We start from the raw sequence: 15679 nt of genomic DNA, 5'->3' as shown, positions 1-15679 counted from the left end.
TGTAGTTGTAGCATAATCTAGATGATAGTAGGGATTTCTCACAACACTTATGTTAAAATTAACACCTTAAAAATTATCTGGCCTTTCAACCTTTTTTTTATCAGATCTGCCCAGTTGCAAATTAACTTCTCTTGTTTGCTAATGTAGCAATCAGGATTCTAATTCAGAAGTAATTTATTGCTTATAAAATGTTCTGAACAATTCTGAGGACATGTTTGGGAACTACAAAATAAGTTATTTCTTTCTTACTGTTAACTTCTCTGCCCTGGGAATTCTTGGAGGCTAATGAGAACTACATTGGGAGAATCTTCACAAGCAAAATAAACAGTTGTGCACTCGACTTTAAATTTTGGAAAATCAGATACTTTATTTTTCTTTTGGTAAGGGGAAACATCCATAGCTTTGGAGGAACAAGGTTTCTGATTAAATTGGACAGTTTTGCAGAAGACTTAACAGATGCTGGATGTGCAGTAACAGTTGCTTCTGATGAAAGGAGATTGTTTAGAACTGTTAAGAATAGGTTATCTCAGTGTAAGCAGTTTAGTTTGAGAGTTCCGTACCAGCGGTATTTGGTTACAGCCTATAACAGGAGTTATTTGATGCTGAGAAAGTACAAACTTAGTTGTATGAATGAATTGAAGTCATAGTTAAATTCAAGCCCTCTAGATACAAAAGAGAAGGGAATCCTCTCTTGTATGAGTACTGAAAAGCTGTGCTTTTGGGATTAATGGGATTGTATTTTACCATGTAAGTCTTTAAACTTGTATTATATGTGAATAATTTGGGTCATTCAATTTTATTCTTTTTCTTTTGCATATTACACTTCTGTTTTATCATTAAAACTGAATATGCTGCATTGTACGTTTCTGTTTCACTGTAGAATCACCTTGTTAAAGCAAAAAAAAATGATCTATCAAGCCAGTTTCAGTCGAAGATCTGCCCTGACCAGTGATAAAATCAACTGGGATTATAACAATATTAGGATATTACACAATTTTAAAGCAGTTTTCTCTTTTATCATTCGTAAGTGTGAGAGAAGAATCCCCAGCTGTTTATAAGTCATAGAGCCACACAGCGTGGAAACAGACACTTCGGTCCAACCAGTCCATGCCAAACGTAATCCCAAGCTAAACTAGTCCGAACTGTCAGCTCCTAGTCCATATCCCTCCAAAACTTTTTTATTCATGTGTCTATCCAAATGTCTTTTAAACGTTGTAACTGTACCTGTTTCCACTACTTCCTTAGGAAGTTCAGTTCACATGCGAACCACCCTCAGGGTAAAAAATTTGCCTCATGTCTTTTGAAAACCTCCCTCCTCTCAGCTTAAAAATGTGTCCCCTCATCTTGAAATCCCCCATCCTAGGGGAAAGACAACCACCAATAACTCGACCTGTACCTGTCATTATTTTATAACCACTGTCGGATCACCTCTCAACCTCCTCTGCTCCAGTGAAAAAAAGTCTCAGCCTATCCATCCTTTCCTTATATCTCAAACCTTCCAGACCTGGCAACATCCCGGTAATCTCCTCTGAACCGTCTCCAGCTTGATAGTATCCTTCCTACAACTGAGCAACCAGAACTGGAGACACTATTCCAAAGAGGCTTCACCAATGTCCTGTACAACCTCAGCATAACTTCCCAACTCCTATACTCAAAGGACTGAGCAATGAAGGCATGCGTGCCAAACACCTTTTTAACCATTCTGTCTATATGTGACGCAAACTTCAAAGAATTATATACCTACACCCCTAGGTACCTCTGTTCTACAACGCTACCTAAGGCTTTACCATTAGCTGTATAAGCACTGTCCTTGTTTGTTGCACCAAAATGTAATACCTTGCATTTATCCAGATTGAACTCCATCGCCTCCTTTCAGCCCATTGACCCATTTGATCAATGTTCCTTTCTAATCTTAGAATGCCTTCTTTACTGTCTTCTATGCTGCCAATTTTCATGCCATCTGCAAACTTACTAACCATGCCTTCTCTATCCTCATCCAAATCATTTATGTAAATGACAAACAAAAGAGGACACAGAACTGATCCCTGTGGAACACCACTGGTGATTGGCTTCCGGCCAGAAAAGCAATCCTTCACCATTACTCTCTGTCTCCTGCCGTTAAGCAAATTATGTGTCCAATTGGCAAGCTCACCCTGAATCCCATGTGATCTAACTTTATCAAATAGTCTGCCATGCGGAACCTTGTCAAAGGCTTCACTAAAATCCAAATAAACAATATCTACTGCTCTGCCATCATCAATCTTTTTGGTGACTTCCTCAAAAAACTCAATCAAGTTTGTGAGACACAAATGTCCTCACACGAAACCATGCTGACTATCCCTAATCAATTTTTGACTCTCTAAATGTCTATAAAACTTATCTTGTATAATCCCCTCCAACAATTTACCTACAATGGAAGTCAGACTCACAGATGTATAGTTCCCTGATATCTCCTTACAAACTTTCTTAAACAAGGGTACCCATTAGCCACTCACCAGCCATCAGTCACCTCACCTGTAGTCATAGATGATGAAAATATTTCTGCGGTCTTATTTCTTAAGAGAGAAAGTTTGCAGTTTCAATCTTGCAATAAATTCATACGTACTCAGTGCTTCAATGATTATATCATATCAAATTTAGTACAGAAAAAGTAGGGCAATTTGCACCAATATATGAAGGTGCAGGAGGAATAGATTACTTCTGAATTGCAAGGTGCAAGTATAGTTGGGCTAAAGGAAGAAGGATTTTGTAGTGTAAGTAGATATCACTAAAAATTCACCACAGATTAACAAGGCCAAAAGCAAAGCAAATTAAGCACTAAACTTTATTTCTGGAAGGTATAGAGTTGAAAATTGAGGTTTATGCTATGCTTGCCTTGAACTTTTCATGATGTTTAGTGTATTCAGTGAAGTTCTGGCTGCTAAATTGTAAGCATTGAGAAAAAATGATTTACAAGGGTGATACCAGAAATGTAAGGGTCCGTGAACAAGGAAAGGATAGACTGCCCAGGTCTCCTTTCTTCTTTCAAAAAGGGCCGACCTAGTTGAGGTCTTTAAAATTATGCACAGTTTCATACAATTCTCACAGATGAAAGGACAAGTGCTTCCACTTGCGAAGAAGAGGTGACTAGACATCATCAATATATAATTATCATCAAGATATCCAATAGGGAATTCACAAGAACGTCTTTACCCAATAACTATAGAGACTATGTACTGTGCAGCCACAGGAATTGGTTAAAGTAAATGGTATATGAACACATGTGAGAAAGAAGAGAATCAAGGGTTAGAATAATAGTTTAGGAGAGGAAAAAAAGGACGAAGCTTCGATGAAGCTTAAGTTTTGGCGTAAACCAGTTGAGCCCAATAGCCTGTTTCTGTGCTGTGTCTCCTAAATGTCCTGTGAATCACTGGATAGACATGTTCCAAGGTACAAATAACGAGCAACTTGGACAAAATAATAATGCGTAGAGAACAATTTTTGTTTAATCAAATTTAAACTTTAAACCATTAATAACGTGCTCACTTTACTTTATAGAATCAGACAGTAGAGAATGAGGTCATTCAGCCCATCAGCCCTGTGCCTACTAGAGGTCCAGGCAGAGTAGAGTTACAATGCACAATTATTGGCTTAGTTACGGTCTCTACTTTGAATTTATCCCTACGCACAGAAAAGCTAAAGAATAGTGTGAAAAATCCAGTTGACCCTCACATCTGTACCATTCACATAATTTTCCAACCTGTGAACCTTGGGATTATGCTAATGCACACATTTGAATCATGTAAGAAAGTATATCATCTTTCTTTCTCCCTCTTCCCTGTTTTGCAGTATTCAAGAGTTTGTTTTCGCTCCACAGTCAGCTTAGCTATGTACAGAAGGAGCCTGTTTACAAGGGGCAGTAAATGCCAAGATCCGAACTCAGCACTCCCTGTTCAGAAGTACAGCATATCCATTAATTTTGATGAACAACGTACAAAGTTCTAATGAAATTTTGTTTTCTTGCAGTGTCTCTGGATTAGTTTAAAATGTAGCTTTAATATTTACTGACTATTTTCTTGCATTGTTGTGTTCTGGTTTATCAGTTTTTAGTCCAGGATGTCATGAAAAGAATACATATTCATAATGTACAGAATGGATTTAATAGATTAGAAAATATTGCCTTGCATTTTTCTAAGACTTTTTTTTTAAAAAAGGCTTTGTTTACTTCGTGACCTTTTTTGAATTACTGGGTTTTTTTTGTGATTTTGACAGTTTAATGAAAAACAATCAAAGTATTTATAACACAGCAGGCCATGCGGGATCAGAGGAGCAGGAAAGCTGACATTTCAGGTTGGGACCCTTCTTCAGAAATGGGGCCCTATTTCTGAAGAAGGGTCCTGAACTGAAACATTAGCTTTCCTGCTCCTCTGATGCTACCTGACCTGCCGTGTCCCTCCAGTTCCACAGTGTTATCTCTGACTCCAGCATTGGCAGTTCTTACTATCTCAATTATTCTCTTTGTGTATCTTGATACTTTCCATGGTTTCCTCATATGTTGTGATATTATACACATCAGGCTGAAATGCTTACGGACATTACAGAAGACTGGACTATACACCTGACCATTACAGCATCTTGGCAAATGCTACTTACAAAAATGTGCCTGTGGGGTAGACATTTATTTTCTTGCCATCTCAAAGATATTTTCTTCTGAATGCTAATTTTGCACTAACTTATACAGTGAATATTGTAATTTTTGTTTTAGTTCATAATTATTTGGTAGGTTTTATAAACATGTTGTGGCTTTTAAAATGTTCTCAAACTCAGGATATATACAACATCTAATTGGAAAATTTATGCCTGGCATTTATATTCGTACTTAACTTGGACTTGTCTAGAACAAATCAGCACAATTCCAATTCCATTTTATCATGCATGAAATGTGTTGAATGGATTTCTGTTAACTGGTTAATGTACTTCACAGCTAAGTTAATTTTGACATATCTGCCATGATTGCACTGTTGCGTGAGCAACCCACAGCACCTTTTGTATAAGGCTTTCTACACTGTAACTCACCAATGGGATTGGTTTACAGCCACATCCACTTTTAAAGTAAGGATCTACAGGGCTTGTTGGTCTGGCGTGGTAGAGGAAAACTGTTCAGTACCCTAATTTTGTAAACAAGATATGGTTCTTTGCATGTTGGAAATTAAGTACAGGCTGCACAAATGTGATCAACATTGTTGCAAGGACTGTGAGAGGAATCTAGATGGTAGGTCTCACTCGTTTGAAATCCTATGTTATTCTCCCATCAAGTCTATATAACATCTTTGTAGTGGATGGTGTTAAAGGTACTCCTCAATATTAACCCTTTTAGACCTTTGTACCCTTATACAACATGAAGATGTTTATTAGAAGTGTACATATGTTGTAAATTTCGACTTTATGGTTTATTTTTAGTTTTGAATGTTTCACCAATGCAAACCAGTTTTAGTTTTGAAGAAAATTTCTTTGAATTGACATGAAGTGATTGGTGATAAGAGAACATTTTGGGGGAAAAAAAACCTCAACTGTCAGAATGAAGGCCTGTGACCAGTGGTGTGCCACAAGGATCGGTGCTGAGTCCACTGCTTCTCAACATTTATATAAATGATTTGGAAGTGAACCTATGAGGTATGGTTAGTAAGTTTGCAGATGATGCCAAAATTGGAGGTGGAATGGACAGTGAAGAAGGTTATCTGAGAGTACAATAGGATCTTAAGCAGATGGGCCAATGGACCGTGAATTGACAGACGGAGTTTAATTTAGATAAATGTGAGGTGCTGCATTTTGGAAAGGCAAATCAGGGCAGGACTTATACACTAAATGGTAAGGTCCTGGGCAGTGTTGCTGAACAAAGAACCCTTGGAGTGCAGGTTCATAGTTCCTTGAAAGCAGAGTCACAGGTAGACAGGATAGTGAAGAAAGCTTTTGATATGCTTGCCTTTATTGGTCAGTGCATTGAACATCGGAGTTGGGAGGCCAAGTTGTGGCTATTCAGGGCATTGTTTAAGCTGCTTTTGGAATACTGCTTGCAATTCTGGTCTCCCTGTCATAGGAAGGATGTTGTGCAACTTGAAATGGTTCAGAAAAGATTTACAAGGAATTTGCCAGGGTCGGAGGGTTTGAGCTATGGGAAGAGCCCAAATAGACTGGGGATATTTTCCCTGGAGTGTCAGAGGATGAGGATGATCTTAGAGAGGTTTGTAAAATCATGAGGGGCATGGAAAGGGCAAAAAGACAAAGTCTTTTCCCCAGGTTGGGGAGTCGAAAGTGAGACAGCATAGGTTTATGGTGAGAGTGGAAAGATTTAAGAGGGATCTAAAGGGCAGCCTTTTTTCACGCAGAGGGCATTGCATGTACGGAACGAGCAGCCAGATGATGTGTTAGAAGCTGGTACAACAATGATATTTAAAAGGCATCCGGATGGGCACATGAATTGGAAGGGTTTAGATGGAGATGGGCCAGCCAAATGCTGGCAAATGGGACTAGATTTATTTTGGATATCTGGTCAGCAAGGACAAGTTGAACTGGAGGGCCTGTTTCCATGCTGTATATCTCTATGACTATATGACTTTAACTAGTTTCAATGTTCGAGGGTAAAGAAATAAAATGTCAACCACTCAAAAGGCTGATGTAGTGGCATATGAACATATTATATTAACAGACAGGAAAAGATTGACTGATCCATCAAACCCGCTTAATGAAAGCATGTGTTTGGTCATGATGCTCTAACTATATGATTGTAGACAGAGCAGCAAGTTTAAATACTTCATTTGTCTTTTTTGCCCCCTCCCCCAACTTACTCCACAGCCATGAAATCTTCCAGGAGACTCAAAAAGCAGTAGAAAGTAGCCAACAAAATCTGAAATTGCTGGAAAATCTCAGCAGGTTTGGCAGCATCTGTAAAGAGAAATCAGAGCTAACCTTTCACTTCCAGTGATCCTTCTTCAGAAAGTTCTGAAGAATTTATCTGCCAGCCCAGTTATTTCTTATTTTATTTCTGATTTTGAGCATCTGCAGTTCTTGATTAGTAAATAACCCCTCAGGAAGTATCTTTGCGAACAATTGGTGGGGAACAGCTCGTGGTTTGCTATGATGCTGTCCAATGAGCATCCAGCTTGTCAATATTCACAACATGAACACTGAACATTGGTGCGGGCCTTGGATGTGTACAAGAAATACGGACATTTTAAAAAGGGTAATTATTTTCGTTTCTTAAAAAGGCAAATGGAAAAATATTCTCTGTGCTGTAGGCTGAAATAAGAGATGTGCTCGGGAAGAATGTGTGTAATTTCTTTTTTTCCACGGGCACCATTAGCCAGGCCATCAGTAATTGTTCATCCATAATTTCCTTTGAAACACTTCTGGTACATTGGTTATGAACAAATTGAGGAGTGCTGTTTCATGGAACTTCATAAAAGTGTATTTACATGTTTGAAGCTACAAGGTTTGGACAGAACTGATCTGCTGTTATGCGTAGATGGAATAACATTCCTGTGGTATCACCTTTCTACATGATTAAATTCACAGAGTAACACACCTTAATATCAGAGTGTTCCAGTGAAGATGTAGAAAGGAGCAGATAAGAATGAATGGATAACTTGACACCCCAGTGAACTGTAGACAGTATAATTTCTTCTTCAAATGTTGGTACCTGGTTCTTTGACTTCTTTGTTTCTGGGCAGGACACTGAAAGTAAAAGTGCTTTTCATATTGCAATAAGTCTGGGAAGTGTAATTGACAGCTAGTCCTGTCCAGTTAGCCTAACATACTGCTGTTGTAAAGGTTTAAGAAAGTATTTAAAGGAGATAATCATGAGCAAAAGAGTTGCATCAAGGCATGTATCATGTGTGAGTAGTTCTTTTTCATTAGCAATCTGAGTACTCTGTATGTTTTTGACTAAAGCTGTAGTTAATCAAAGAGAAGTAATTGGTAGCTATTACTCTTGCAGGTAAAGAAAACACAGCCACATTCAGATGTTACAGAGCCTCAGAACACCAGGTAATTGAACATTCCATGCTTTATGCATTTAAAGTGAACTGTACCATGTAATTAATAATTAAAGACTGATAAATAATATTAGCATTTCCTGCATAGTTTCTTATGTAGAGGCATCAATTGCTTGAGAAATTGGTTCATTATTAAACTAAAACTGTGATCTATCATTACTTACAACTAAAATGTTTGCAGATGGAATGTTTTAAAGCAAAGGCAATTATTAAAATAGGTGTGGGTTCATTGTTGGGAAAATTCTTGGAGTGATATTAGTGAATTCTAGGTTTTAATTCAGCCATTTTGACAATATTAAGAGCAGGTATACAAGCTATAGACATAATGAGCAATTTGGGCTCTGATCATTTTAATATTTTTGAAAAACTGTAAATTTTTAAAAGCTAACTTTTGACTTTTCGTGGCATGCTAATAAAATTGAAATTTGTCTCTCACGGATGTAAATGAAATGAAATTTCTGTCTGAACACAGCAGGCCAAGCAGCATCAGAGGAGCAGGAAAGTTTGATGTTTTGAAATATCAGCTTTCCTGCTCCTCTGAAGCTGCTTGGCCTGCTGTGTTCATTCAGCTTCACACCATGTTATCTCAGATTCTCCAACATCAGCAGTTCCTACTATCTCTGAAATTTCTGTATTGTTTGTTTAATGTTTGAGATGTTCTGTTAGGTTTGTGATTTTTCTGCATAGAACAAACAATTGACTAAAACAGTTCTGAAGAAGGGTCACTCAATTTGAAACGTTAACTCTAATTCCTCTCCACAGATGCTGCCAGACCTGCTGAGCTTTTCCAGCAATTTCTAGTTTTGTAACTGGCTAAAATATATTAGGCTAAATTATTAAAATCACATGACTGAATGAAGATGTAAAACAAAAAGGTTTAAGAACAGTCTAATACCACATCTCATCCACAAATGGACAAATTCTAGTGATTGTTAAAATTTGGACCCTTTGCTCACGTAGTCTGATAAATAGAATGTCGCTGTTCTCTGTAGTTTCCATCATTTTTGTTCCTTATATTTTACTTGGAGTGGTTGTTTGTAGAATTTCTGTCAATTCAGTATCTGGCTGTGATAGAAATTGATTTTTAAGTAAATAAACTTTCAAAAATGTTTTTAGGTTTTACACAAAAAAGTAGCTTCAAATTGACATGTTTTTCAAACTTTCAGCTTAAATACAATGGGACATATTGTAAGCGCAGATATTAATATTGCTGAACTATGCAATTGAATGCAGAAAAAAAAGCAGTGCAAGCATGGAAATAAAATGGAGGATTAGGCATTGAAATAAAATAGAGCATCTTGTACTGCAGTTATGGTCTCCCTATCTCTGGGCCAGTCTTGGCTCAAGTCCTGCCTAATCTACAGGTCATAACATGTCCAAACAGGTTGCTTTTACTTTTTTTAAATGCAACAGAGCAATTGTTATTCAGACATTTTATACACCAAGCATAGTGTTTGCATACCAGATAAATTACGCTGATTCAGTGGAAATTATTGTTTAATTGTTGGTTTATCCATTGCACAATATAATGAGTATACTCAATTCAAAACCTTCAAAATTTGCTCTGATGTGCTACTAGCTTCACAAATTTAAATTTAGATTCAGTTGCAGAGTGAACGGCGAAGTGAGTTGAGATATTAGTTTTACTTCTCAACTGTCTTTGTGGGAGTGGTATTCAGGGTTCCTGATCCAAACAAACCAGTTCATTTATTGATCGTCAGCCTATAACGACCCTTCTCTTATTACATATATGCATTTGAAAATTGCTGCTGATGTCAAGAATAAGCAGCAGAGCAGTTTTAATGGGTTGGGTATTGTGGATTTATTGCATTCAGTTCAAAGTAAATTTTATTCCACTTAACCTTTAGAATGCTAATGAAAGCATTTGGTACGTTAATTGAAAAGCAAAGCAGCAGAAGTGACTAAATCATCCCTGGGTGGTTCAGTTCAGTAAACATCACAGAACTGTTATAGCATAGATGAGGCATCTGTCCAAGTTCTCTGAAGAAGGAGTTTACCCAGTCTGACTCCCTGCTTTTTCCTGTAACCTTCATCCAAGGAAATTTCAGGCCGAATGCAATGCATAGGCCATTTTAAAGGGTGTTTTAAAAGTCGGTCACTTTGACATTGGTCAGGAGTCACATAACCAGGTGAGAACGCCAGATTTCCTTCCCTAATGGACATTAGTGAACTTTTGTGACTATTGGTGATAGTTTCATGACATCATTATTGAGACAGAATGCCAGAATTATTAACTGATCATCAGTTCACCAGGCGCCGTGGTGGGATTGAATCCATCTCCCCAGAGTATTAGTTTGGGCCCCTGAATTAGTAGGCCTCTGACCGGGTCCTAAAGAATATTGCCAAAAGACTGAGTTTACAGGAGGTGGTTAGGAAACCAACAAATTGGCAAACATACTTGGCCTGCAGAGATGCATCTATCCATGACAGTATCCAGTAAAGACAACTTTGTTCCTTCACTTTAAAAATATGGTGTTGCATGGCATTATCACCATGCTAAGTGTCATAAGATTTGAACAGTTCTATCTATTCAAAACTTGACATCCATGAGGTGTTGTGGGCCAACAGCAGCAGAAATGTTTTTGTTCATTCATGGGATGAGGACGTCACTGGCCAGGCCAGCATTTACTGCCCATACGTAATTGGCCAGAAGGCAGTTAAGAGTCAACCACATTGCCTTGGGCCTGGAGTCACATGTACATTAGACCAGGAAAGGATGATAGATTTCCTTCCCTGAAGGATATTAGAGAACAAAATGGGTTTTTCCAACAAGTGATAATGGAATTATGTTGATCATTAGATGCTTAATTCCAGATTTTATTCATTGAATTTAACTTCCATGTGTAATGATGGGATTCAAACCTGAGTCCTCAGAATATTACCTGGGTTTCTGGATTGATAGTCAAGCGATAATACTACTAGGCCACTGCCTCCCTCATTATAATCGAACTATTCTCCCACACAATCAGCAACCGCATGGCCTGGAGTATTCCCCACTATACCATTATCTTCAAGCTAGGGAATCAACCTTGGTTCAATGAAGAGTGCAGTAGGGCATGACAAAAGCAGCTCCAGGTATGCCTAACAGTGAGGTGCCAACCTGATGAAGCTGCAAAGCAGATCTACTTGTATGCTGAACAGCATAAGCAACAAGATTTCATAACCAACAGATCAGATCTAAGTCCTGTAGTCCTGCCGCCTCCAGTCATGAATGGTGATGAATAAGTGAACTCACTGATGGAGGAAACTCCACAAATATCCCCATCCCCCAGTACATTAAAACAAAAAATAAGGCTAAAGCATTCACAGCAATGTTAAGCCAGAAGTACTGAATTGATGATCCATTTTGGCTCCTCCAGAGGTTCCCAACTTCAGACATGACAGTCTTCAGCCAATTCAATTCACTCGATGTGAAATTAAGAAGTGACTAGAGGCACTGGATATGAAAAAGGTGCTGGATCTTGACAACATTCCAGCAACTGTACTGAGGACTTGTGTTTCAGAACACGCCAGACAAATCTGTTCCAAACATCTTACATCTACACAAAAAATAGGACAAATCTTACGCGGCCAATTACCGTCCCATCAGTCCACTCTCAGTCATTAGTGAAGGGAGGGAATGTGTCATCAACAGTGCTATTGAGCAGCGCCTGCCCAGCAATAACCTGCTCAGTGATGGTAAATTCGGGTTCAACCAGGGCCACTCAGCTCCTGACCTCATTACAGCCTTGGTTCAAACATGGATAAAAGAATTGAATTCCAGAGATGAGGTGAAAGTGACTGCCCTTGACATCAGGTTGTATTTGACTAAGTGTGGTGTCAAGGAGCCCGAAAAAAAACTGGAATCAATGGGAATTGAAGGAAGCGGGAAATCTCTCTGCTGATTGAAGTCCTCAAAGAATTCTAACAGATTTGACCTCCCATTGGCAAAGCCACGCTGACTCTGCCCCGTTTTTGATTCTGAGTAATGGACTGTAAAGTCCAGCAACTGGAATTAGGCTAACTGGTATAGTTTCCTGTCTTCTGCCTCCCACCCTTCTTAAAGAAGGATGAAATATGAGCCATTTTCCAGTCCTTTGGGACTCTCCCTGACTCCAGTGATTCTGAATGATCACCACCAGTACTTCCCCAATCTCCTCGGCTATCTCCTTTTAGAACTCTGGGATGTAGTCCACCTCGTCCAAATGATTTATCCACCTTCAGACCTTTCAACCTCACAAGCACCTTATCCTTAGTAATGGCTATTACATTCACCTCTGACCCGTGACTCTATTTAAATTCTGATATGCTGCTGACGTCTTTCACTGTGAAAACTGATGTGAAGTATCCATTCAGTTTCTCCGTCACTTCTTTGTTTTCATTACTACTTCCCCAGCCTCATTTTCCAGTGGCCAACGTCCACTCTTGCCTCCGTCTTATCTTTTAGTTGTCTAAACAAGGTTTTGTAATCTTCATTTCTTCTACTAGCTAGCCTAATCTCACGTTTCATCTTGTCCCCACTTATTGCTTTTTACTTATCCTCTGCTGGTTTTTCAAGGCTTCCCAATCCTCTGGCTTCCTCCAATCTACACCACATTGTGTACTTTTCCTTTTGCTTTAATGCTGTCCCTAACTTCCCTCATCAGCCATGGTTGCCTCATCGTCCCCTTGGTATGTTTCTTCCTCCTTGGGATGAATTTTGGCTGTGCCTCCCAAATTATTCCCAGAAAACCCTGTCATTACTGCTCCACCATCTTCCCTGGCCAGCTCTTTCCTCATATCTTTGTAGTTACCTTTACTCAACTGTATTACCATTACATCTGATTCACTCTTCCTTGTCTCAAACTACTAAGTGAATTCCATCATGTTACAGTCACTTCTCTCTTGGGGCTCCTTCATGTTAAGCTCCCTAATCAAGTCTGCCTCATTACACATGACCAAATTCAGAATTGCCTGTTCCCTGGTGGGTTCTACTACAGCTGCTCCAACAAAACCATCTCAAAGACATTCCACAAATTCCTTTTCTTGGAGATGCACTAACAACCTAATTTTCCCAGTCCACCTGCATATTGAAGTCTCCCCTGATTATTGTAATAGTGCCTTTCTTACATTCCTTTTCTGTCTCCTGATTTACATTCTTCCTCACATCCTGACTACTGCTAGGAGGCCCATTCACAACTCCATTCAGGGCCTTTTGTCCTTTGCAGTTTCTCAACCCTACTCCCACAAATTCTACACTTCCGACACTATATATCACTTCTTGATAGCAACTTAATTTTATTTCTTATGAACAAGGTAATCCCATCTCCTCTGTCCATCTGCCTGTCCTTTCAATACTACTAATTCAATAGTATCTTTGGATATTTAGTCCCCAGCCCTGAGCCCCTTACAGCCACTTCTCTGTGATACCGTATACCTGCCAATTTCAATCTGCACCATAAGCTCATTTACCTTGTTTCATATACACAGTGCATTTAAGTACAATACCCTCAGTGCTGCATTGACTGTTCCACTTTTCATAGTTGTCCTGTTATGTAGTGTGCTCGAAGTTAGATTCCTGATCCTCTGCATATTCTCTGTCCTTGTACTTACTCTGAAAACATCTCCTCCCCAGCCCTGCACCACTTGACTCATTCCCTAATTTTCCATGCATCTGAACTCAACCCACAATTATTTACTTTAAAGCCCTATCTGTAGCCCTAGTTTTGTGATTTGCCAGGTCTCTTGTCCAGGTATAATTTGGGTGAAGCCCATCCCATTTGAACAGATTTCTCCTTCCCTACTACTGGTGCCAATGTCCCATGAATTCAAATTAATTGGAATTTTAAAAATTTCAAACTGGTTTTTTAGTTTGTCTTCTGTAAATGGTTCTCTGGTTTACCTTCAGTCTGGAAGTAACCTATTAAGATAGTCAAATTATCAGTTATCAGCAACCAATTAACTTCTTGTCTGCCTGTGATGTCACTCATTTGTGCTGGGCTTTAATGTATCCTGTTAATTAAAACCTTACAGATCAATCCACATTATACTGCAGCTACCATGCATTTACCCACTCACTCAGACTGTCCAAATCACACTGAAAAACCTCCGAATCCTCCTTGCAGCTCACCCTCCCACCCAGATTTGTGTCATTGCAAGTTTGAAGATATTACACTTAATCCCCTCATCAAGTCATTGGTACATATTGTGAGTTGTTTATTGTCAAAATCCACCCGTCGGTGAAAGCATATTTGTGCCTGAGATACAAGTTTGCATTAACCACTAACCTATTAATTGAATTCTGCCATTGATATGGGTATAATTACATTAATTATCTTCAGTAATACTGAAATCAATTGGGATAGTTGCATATTGAATTACAGTTATACGATCTCAAACCATCTTTTTCCCAGAAGTGAATTGCTGTCCTCAATTTCAAACCCAGCCAAATGACTTACTTGTGAAAAAAAAGTATGGTGATGATGATTTGGAAGAGGGTATTTCCTTTAGAAACAGGTGTGTTAATTTCCCCACAATTTGTTTGCTTTAATTGTCACATTAGAACTATTAATTGTATGAGATAATTGCAGGGCAAGATCATTCTCTGGGACTATCTTTGTGTCAGCTTCAGAAATCAGACTAAGCAGGACTTAACCTTTAATAGTATTAATGTTGTATCTTTCAAGAAATGAAACAGCCATTTTAACCTGTCAAATAGGGCCAAGACACTTGGGTCTTGTGGCATAGTGGTAATGTTCCAACCTCTGGGCCAGGTAACCTGAGTTCTAGTTCCAACTCAGGATGTGATGGCCATGGATTTATGTCATGACTCATCCTAACAGGTTGATTATAAAGCTGAGAGCAGCAAGTTTCAGGAAATAAAGCAGAACATAAATGTGCACAAATATATGTAAATTTGTGATAACAGATCAAACTGTTCCCTTTAGTATGATCAACTGCTAAGTTTTTGATTCAGAAGCAAAGCAGTACTAAGTTATGTTAGTAATTTGTATTGAAAATGTTATATTTAATTGCTGTCCTTTTTATTTACAATCATTCACTGGCATATCGAAACTTGCAGATTTTTGAGTTAGACTTTGGAAAATGAGTAACAGTTTTCAACAGTCTGGTGTTCCACTTTAGAAAGTGCTCACTAGCTCAAACTTCATAAAGCTGATTAAAATGGTGATGAGCACAACACTGATTGTTGGGATAAGTGCTTCTTCTGTTGTGAGCCCATATGTTCTCGGGCAGCTCTTCCCAACAACAGCAAAACTGAATCTATTAACGCTGCAAATTCAGCAACCTTACTATTAAACATGATAGGTGCCAGTGCTTAACTGCTGCATCTGCATCATTGAATGAACTCCAGATCAGGGCAAGAATTCCATGCTACGTATAGAAAACTGTCACATTTTCTGAAAGCTCATTAATGAAATCTGAACAATTAGTAATTATTTATTTAGAATTGGTTACCAAATTCACATGCTTTATCTTTCCTATCTCAAAAATGATAGCGCAGAAATAGTCAGAACTGGCAGCTGCAGTTTATCATGTTGTTTCCACATGCTTTATTGACCCATTTTTTGCTGTCATGTTCATTTAAAGTTGTGGGAAACATCCCATCTGTTACAAAATACCCCAAAAAACATGCTAATGTCAAATTTTCC

The 15679-nt window shown here is 38.5% G+C and overlaps 1 protein-coding gene across 17 annotated transcripts in view; it reads left to right on the top strand.

Annotated features, from left to right (window-relative positions):
* The window catches only part of eya4 (EYA transcriptional coactivator and phosphatase 4), a 526724-nt gene that overhangs the window by 310423 nt on the left and 200622 nt on the right, over positions 1 to 15679 (top strand). For all 17 annotated transcript variants that reach the window (XM_059645294.1, XM_048531657.2, XM_059645296.1 and 14 more), the window contains one exon: positions 7973 to 8022. Coding sequence is in view for 11 of the 17 variants with exons in the window: in XM_048531657.2 (XP_048387614.1) it covers positions 7973 to 8022 (50 nt within the window). In the remaining 6 variants the exon portion in view is untranslated. The remainder of the gene's footprint in view (positions 1 to 7972; positions 8023 to 15679) is intronic.

This window comes from Stegostoma tigrinum, chromosome 4 (genome assembly GCF_030684315.1).
Source record: "Stegostoma tigrinum isolate sSteTig4 chromosome 4, sSteTig4.hap1, whole genome shotgun sequence".
Lineage (NCBI taxonomy): Eukaryota > Metazoa > Chordata > Chondrichthyes > Orectolobiformes > Stegostomatidae > Stegostoma > Stegostoma tigrinum.
The sequence above is the reverse complement of the archived record's forward strand: the minus strand, read 5'-3'. Positions and strand labels throughout refer to the sequence as shown.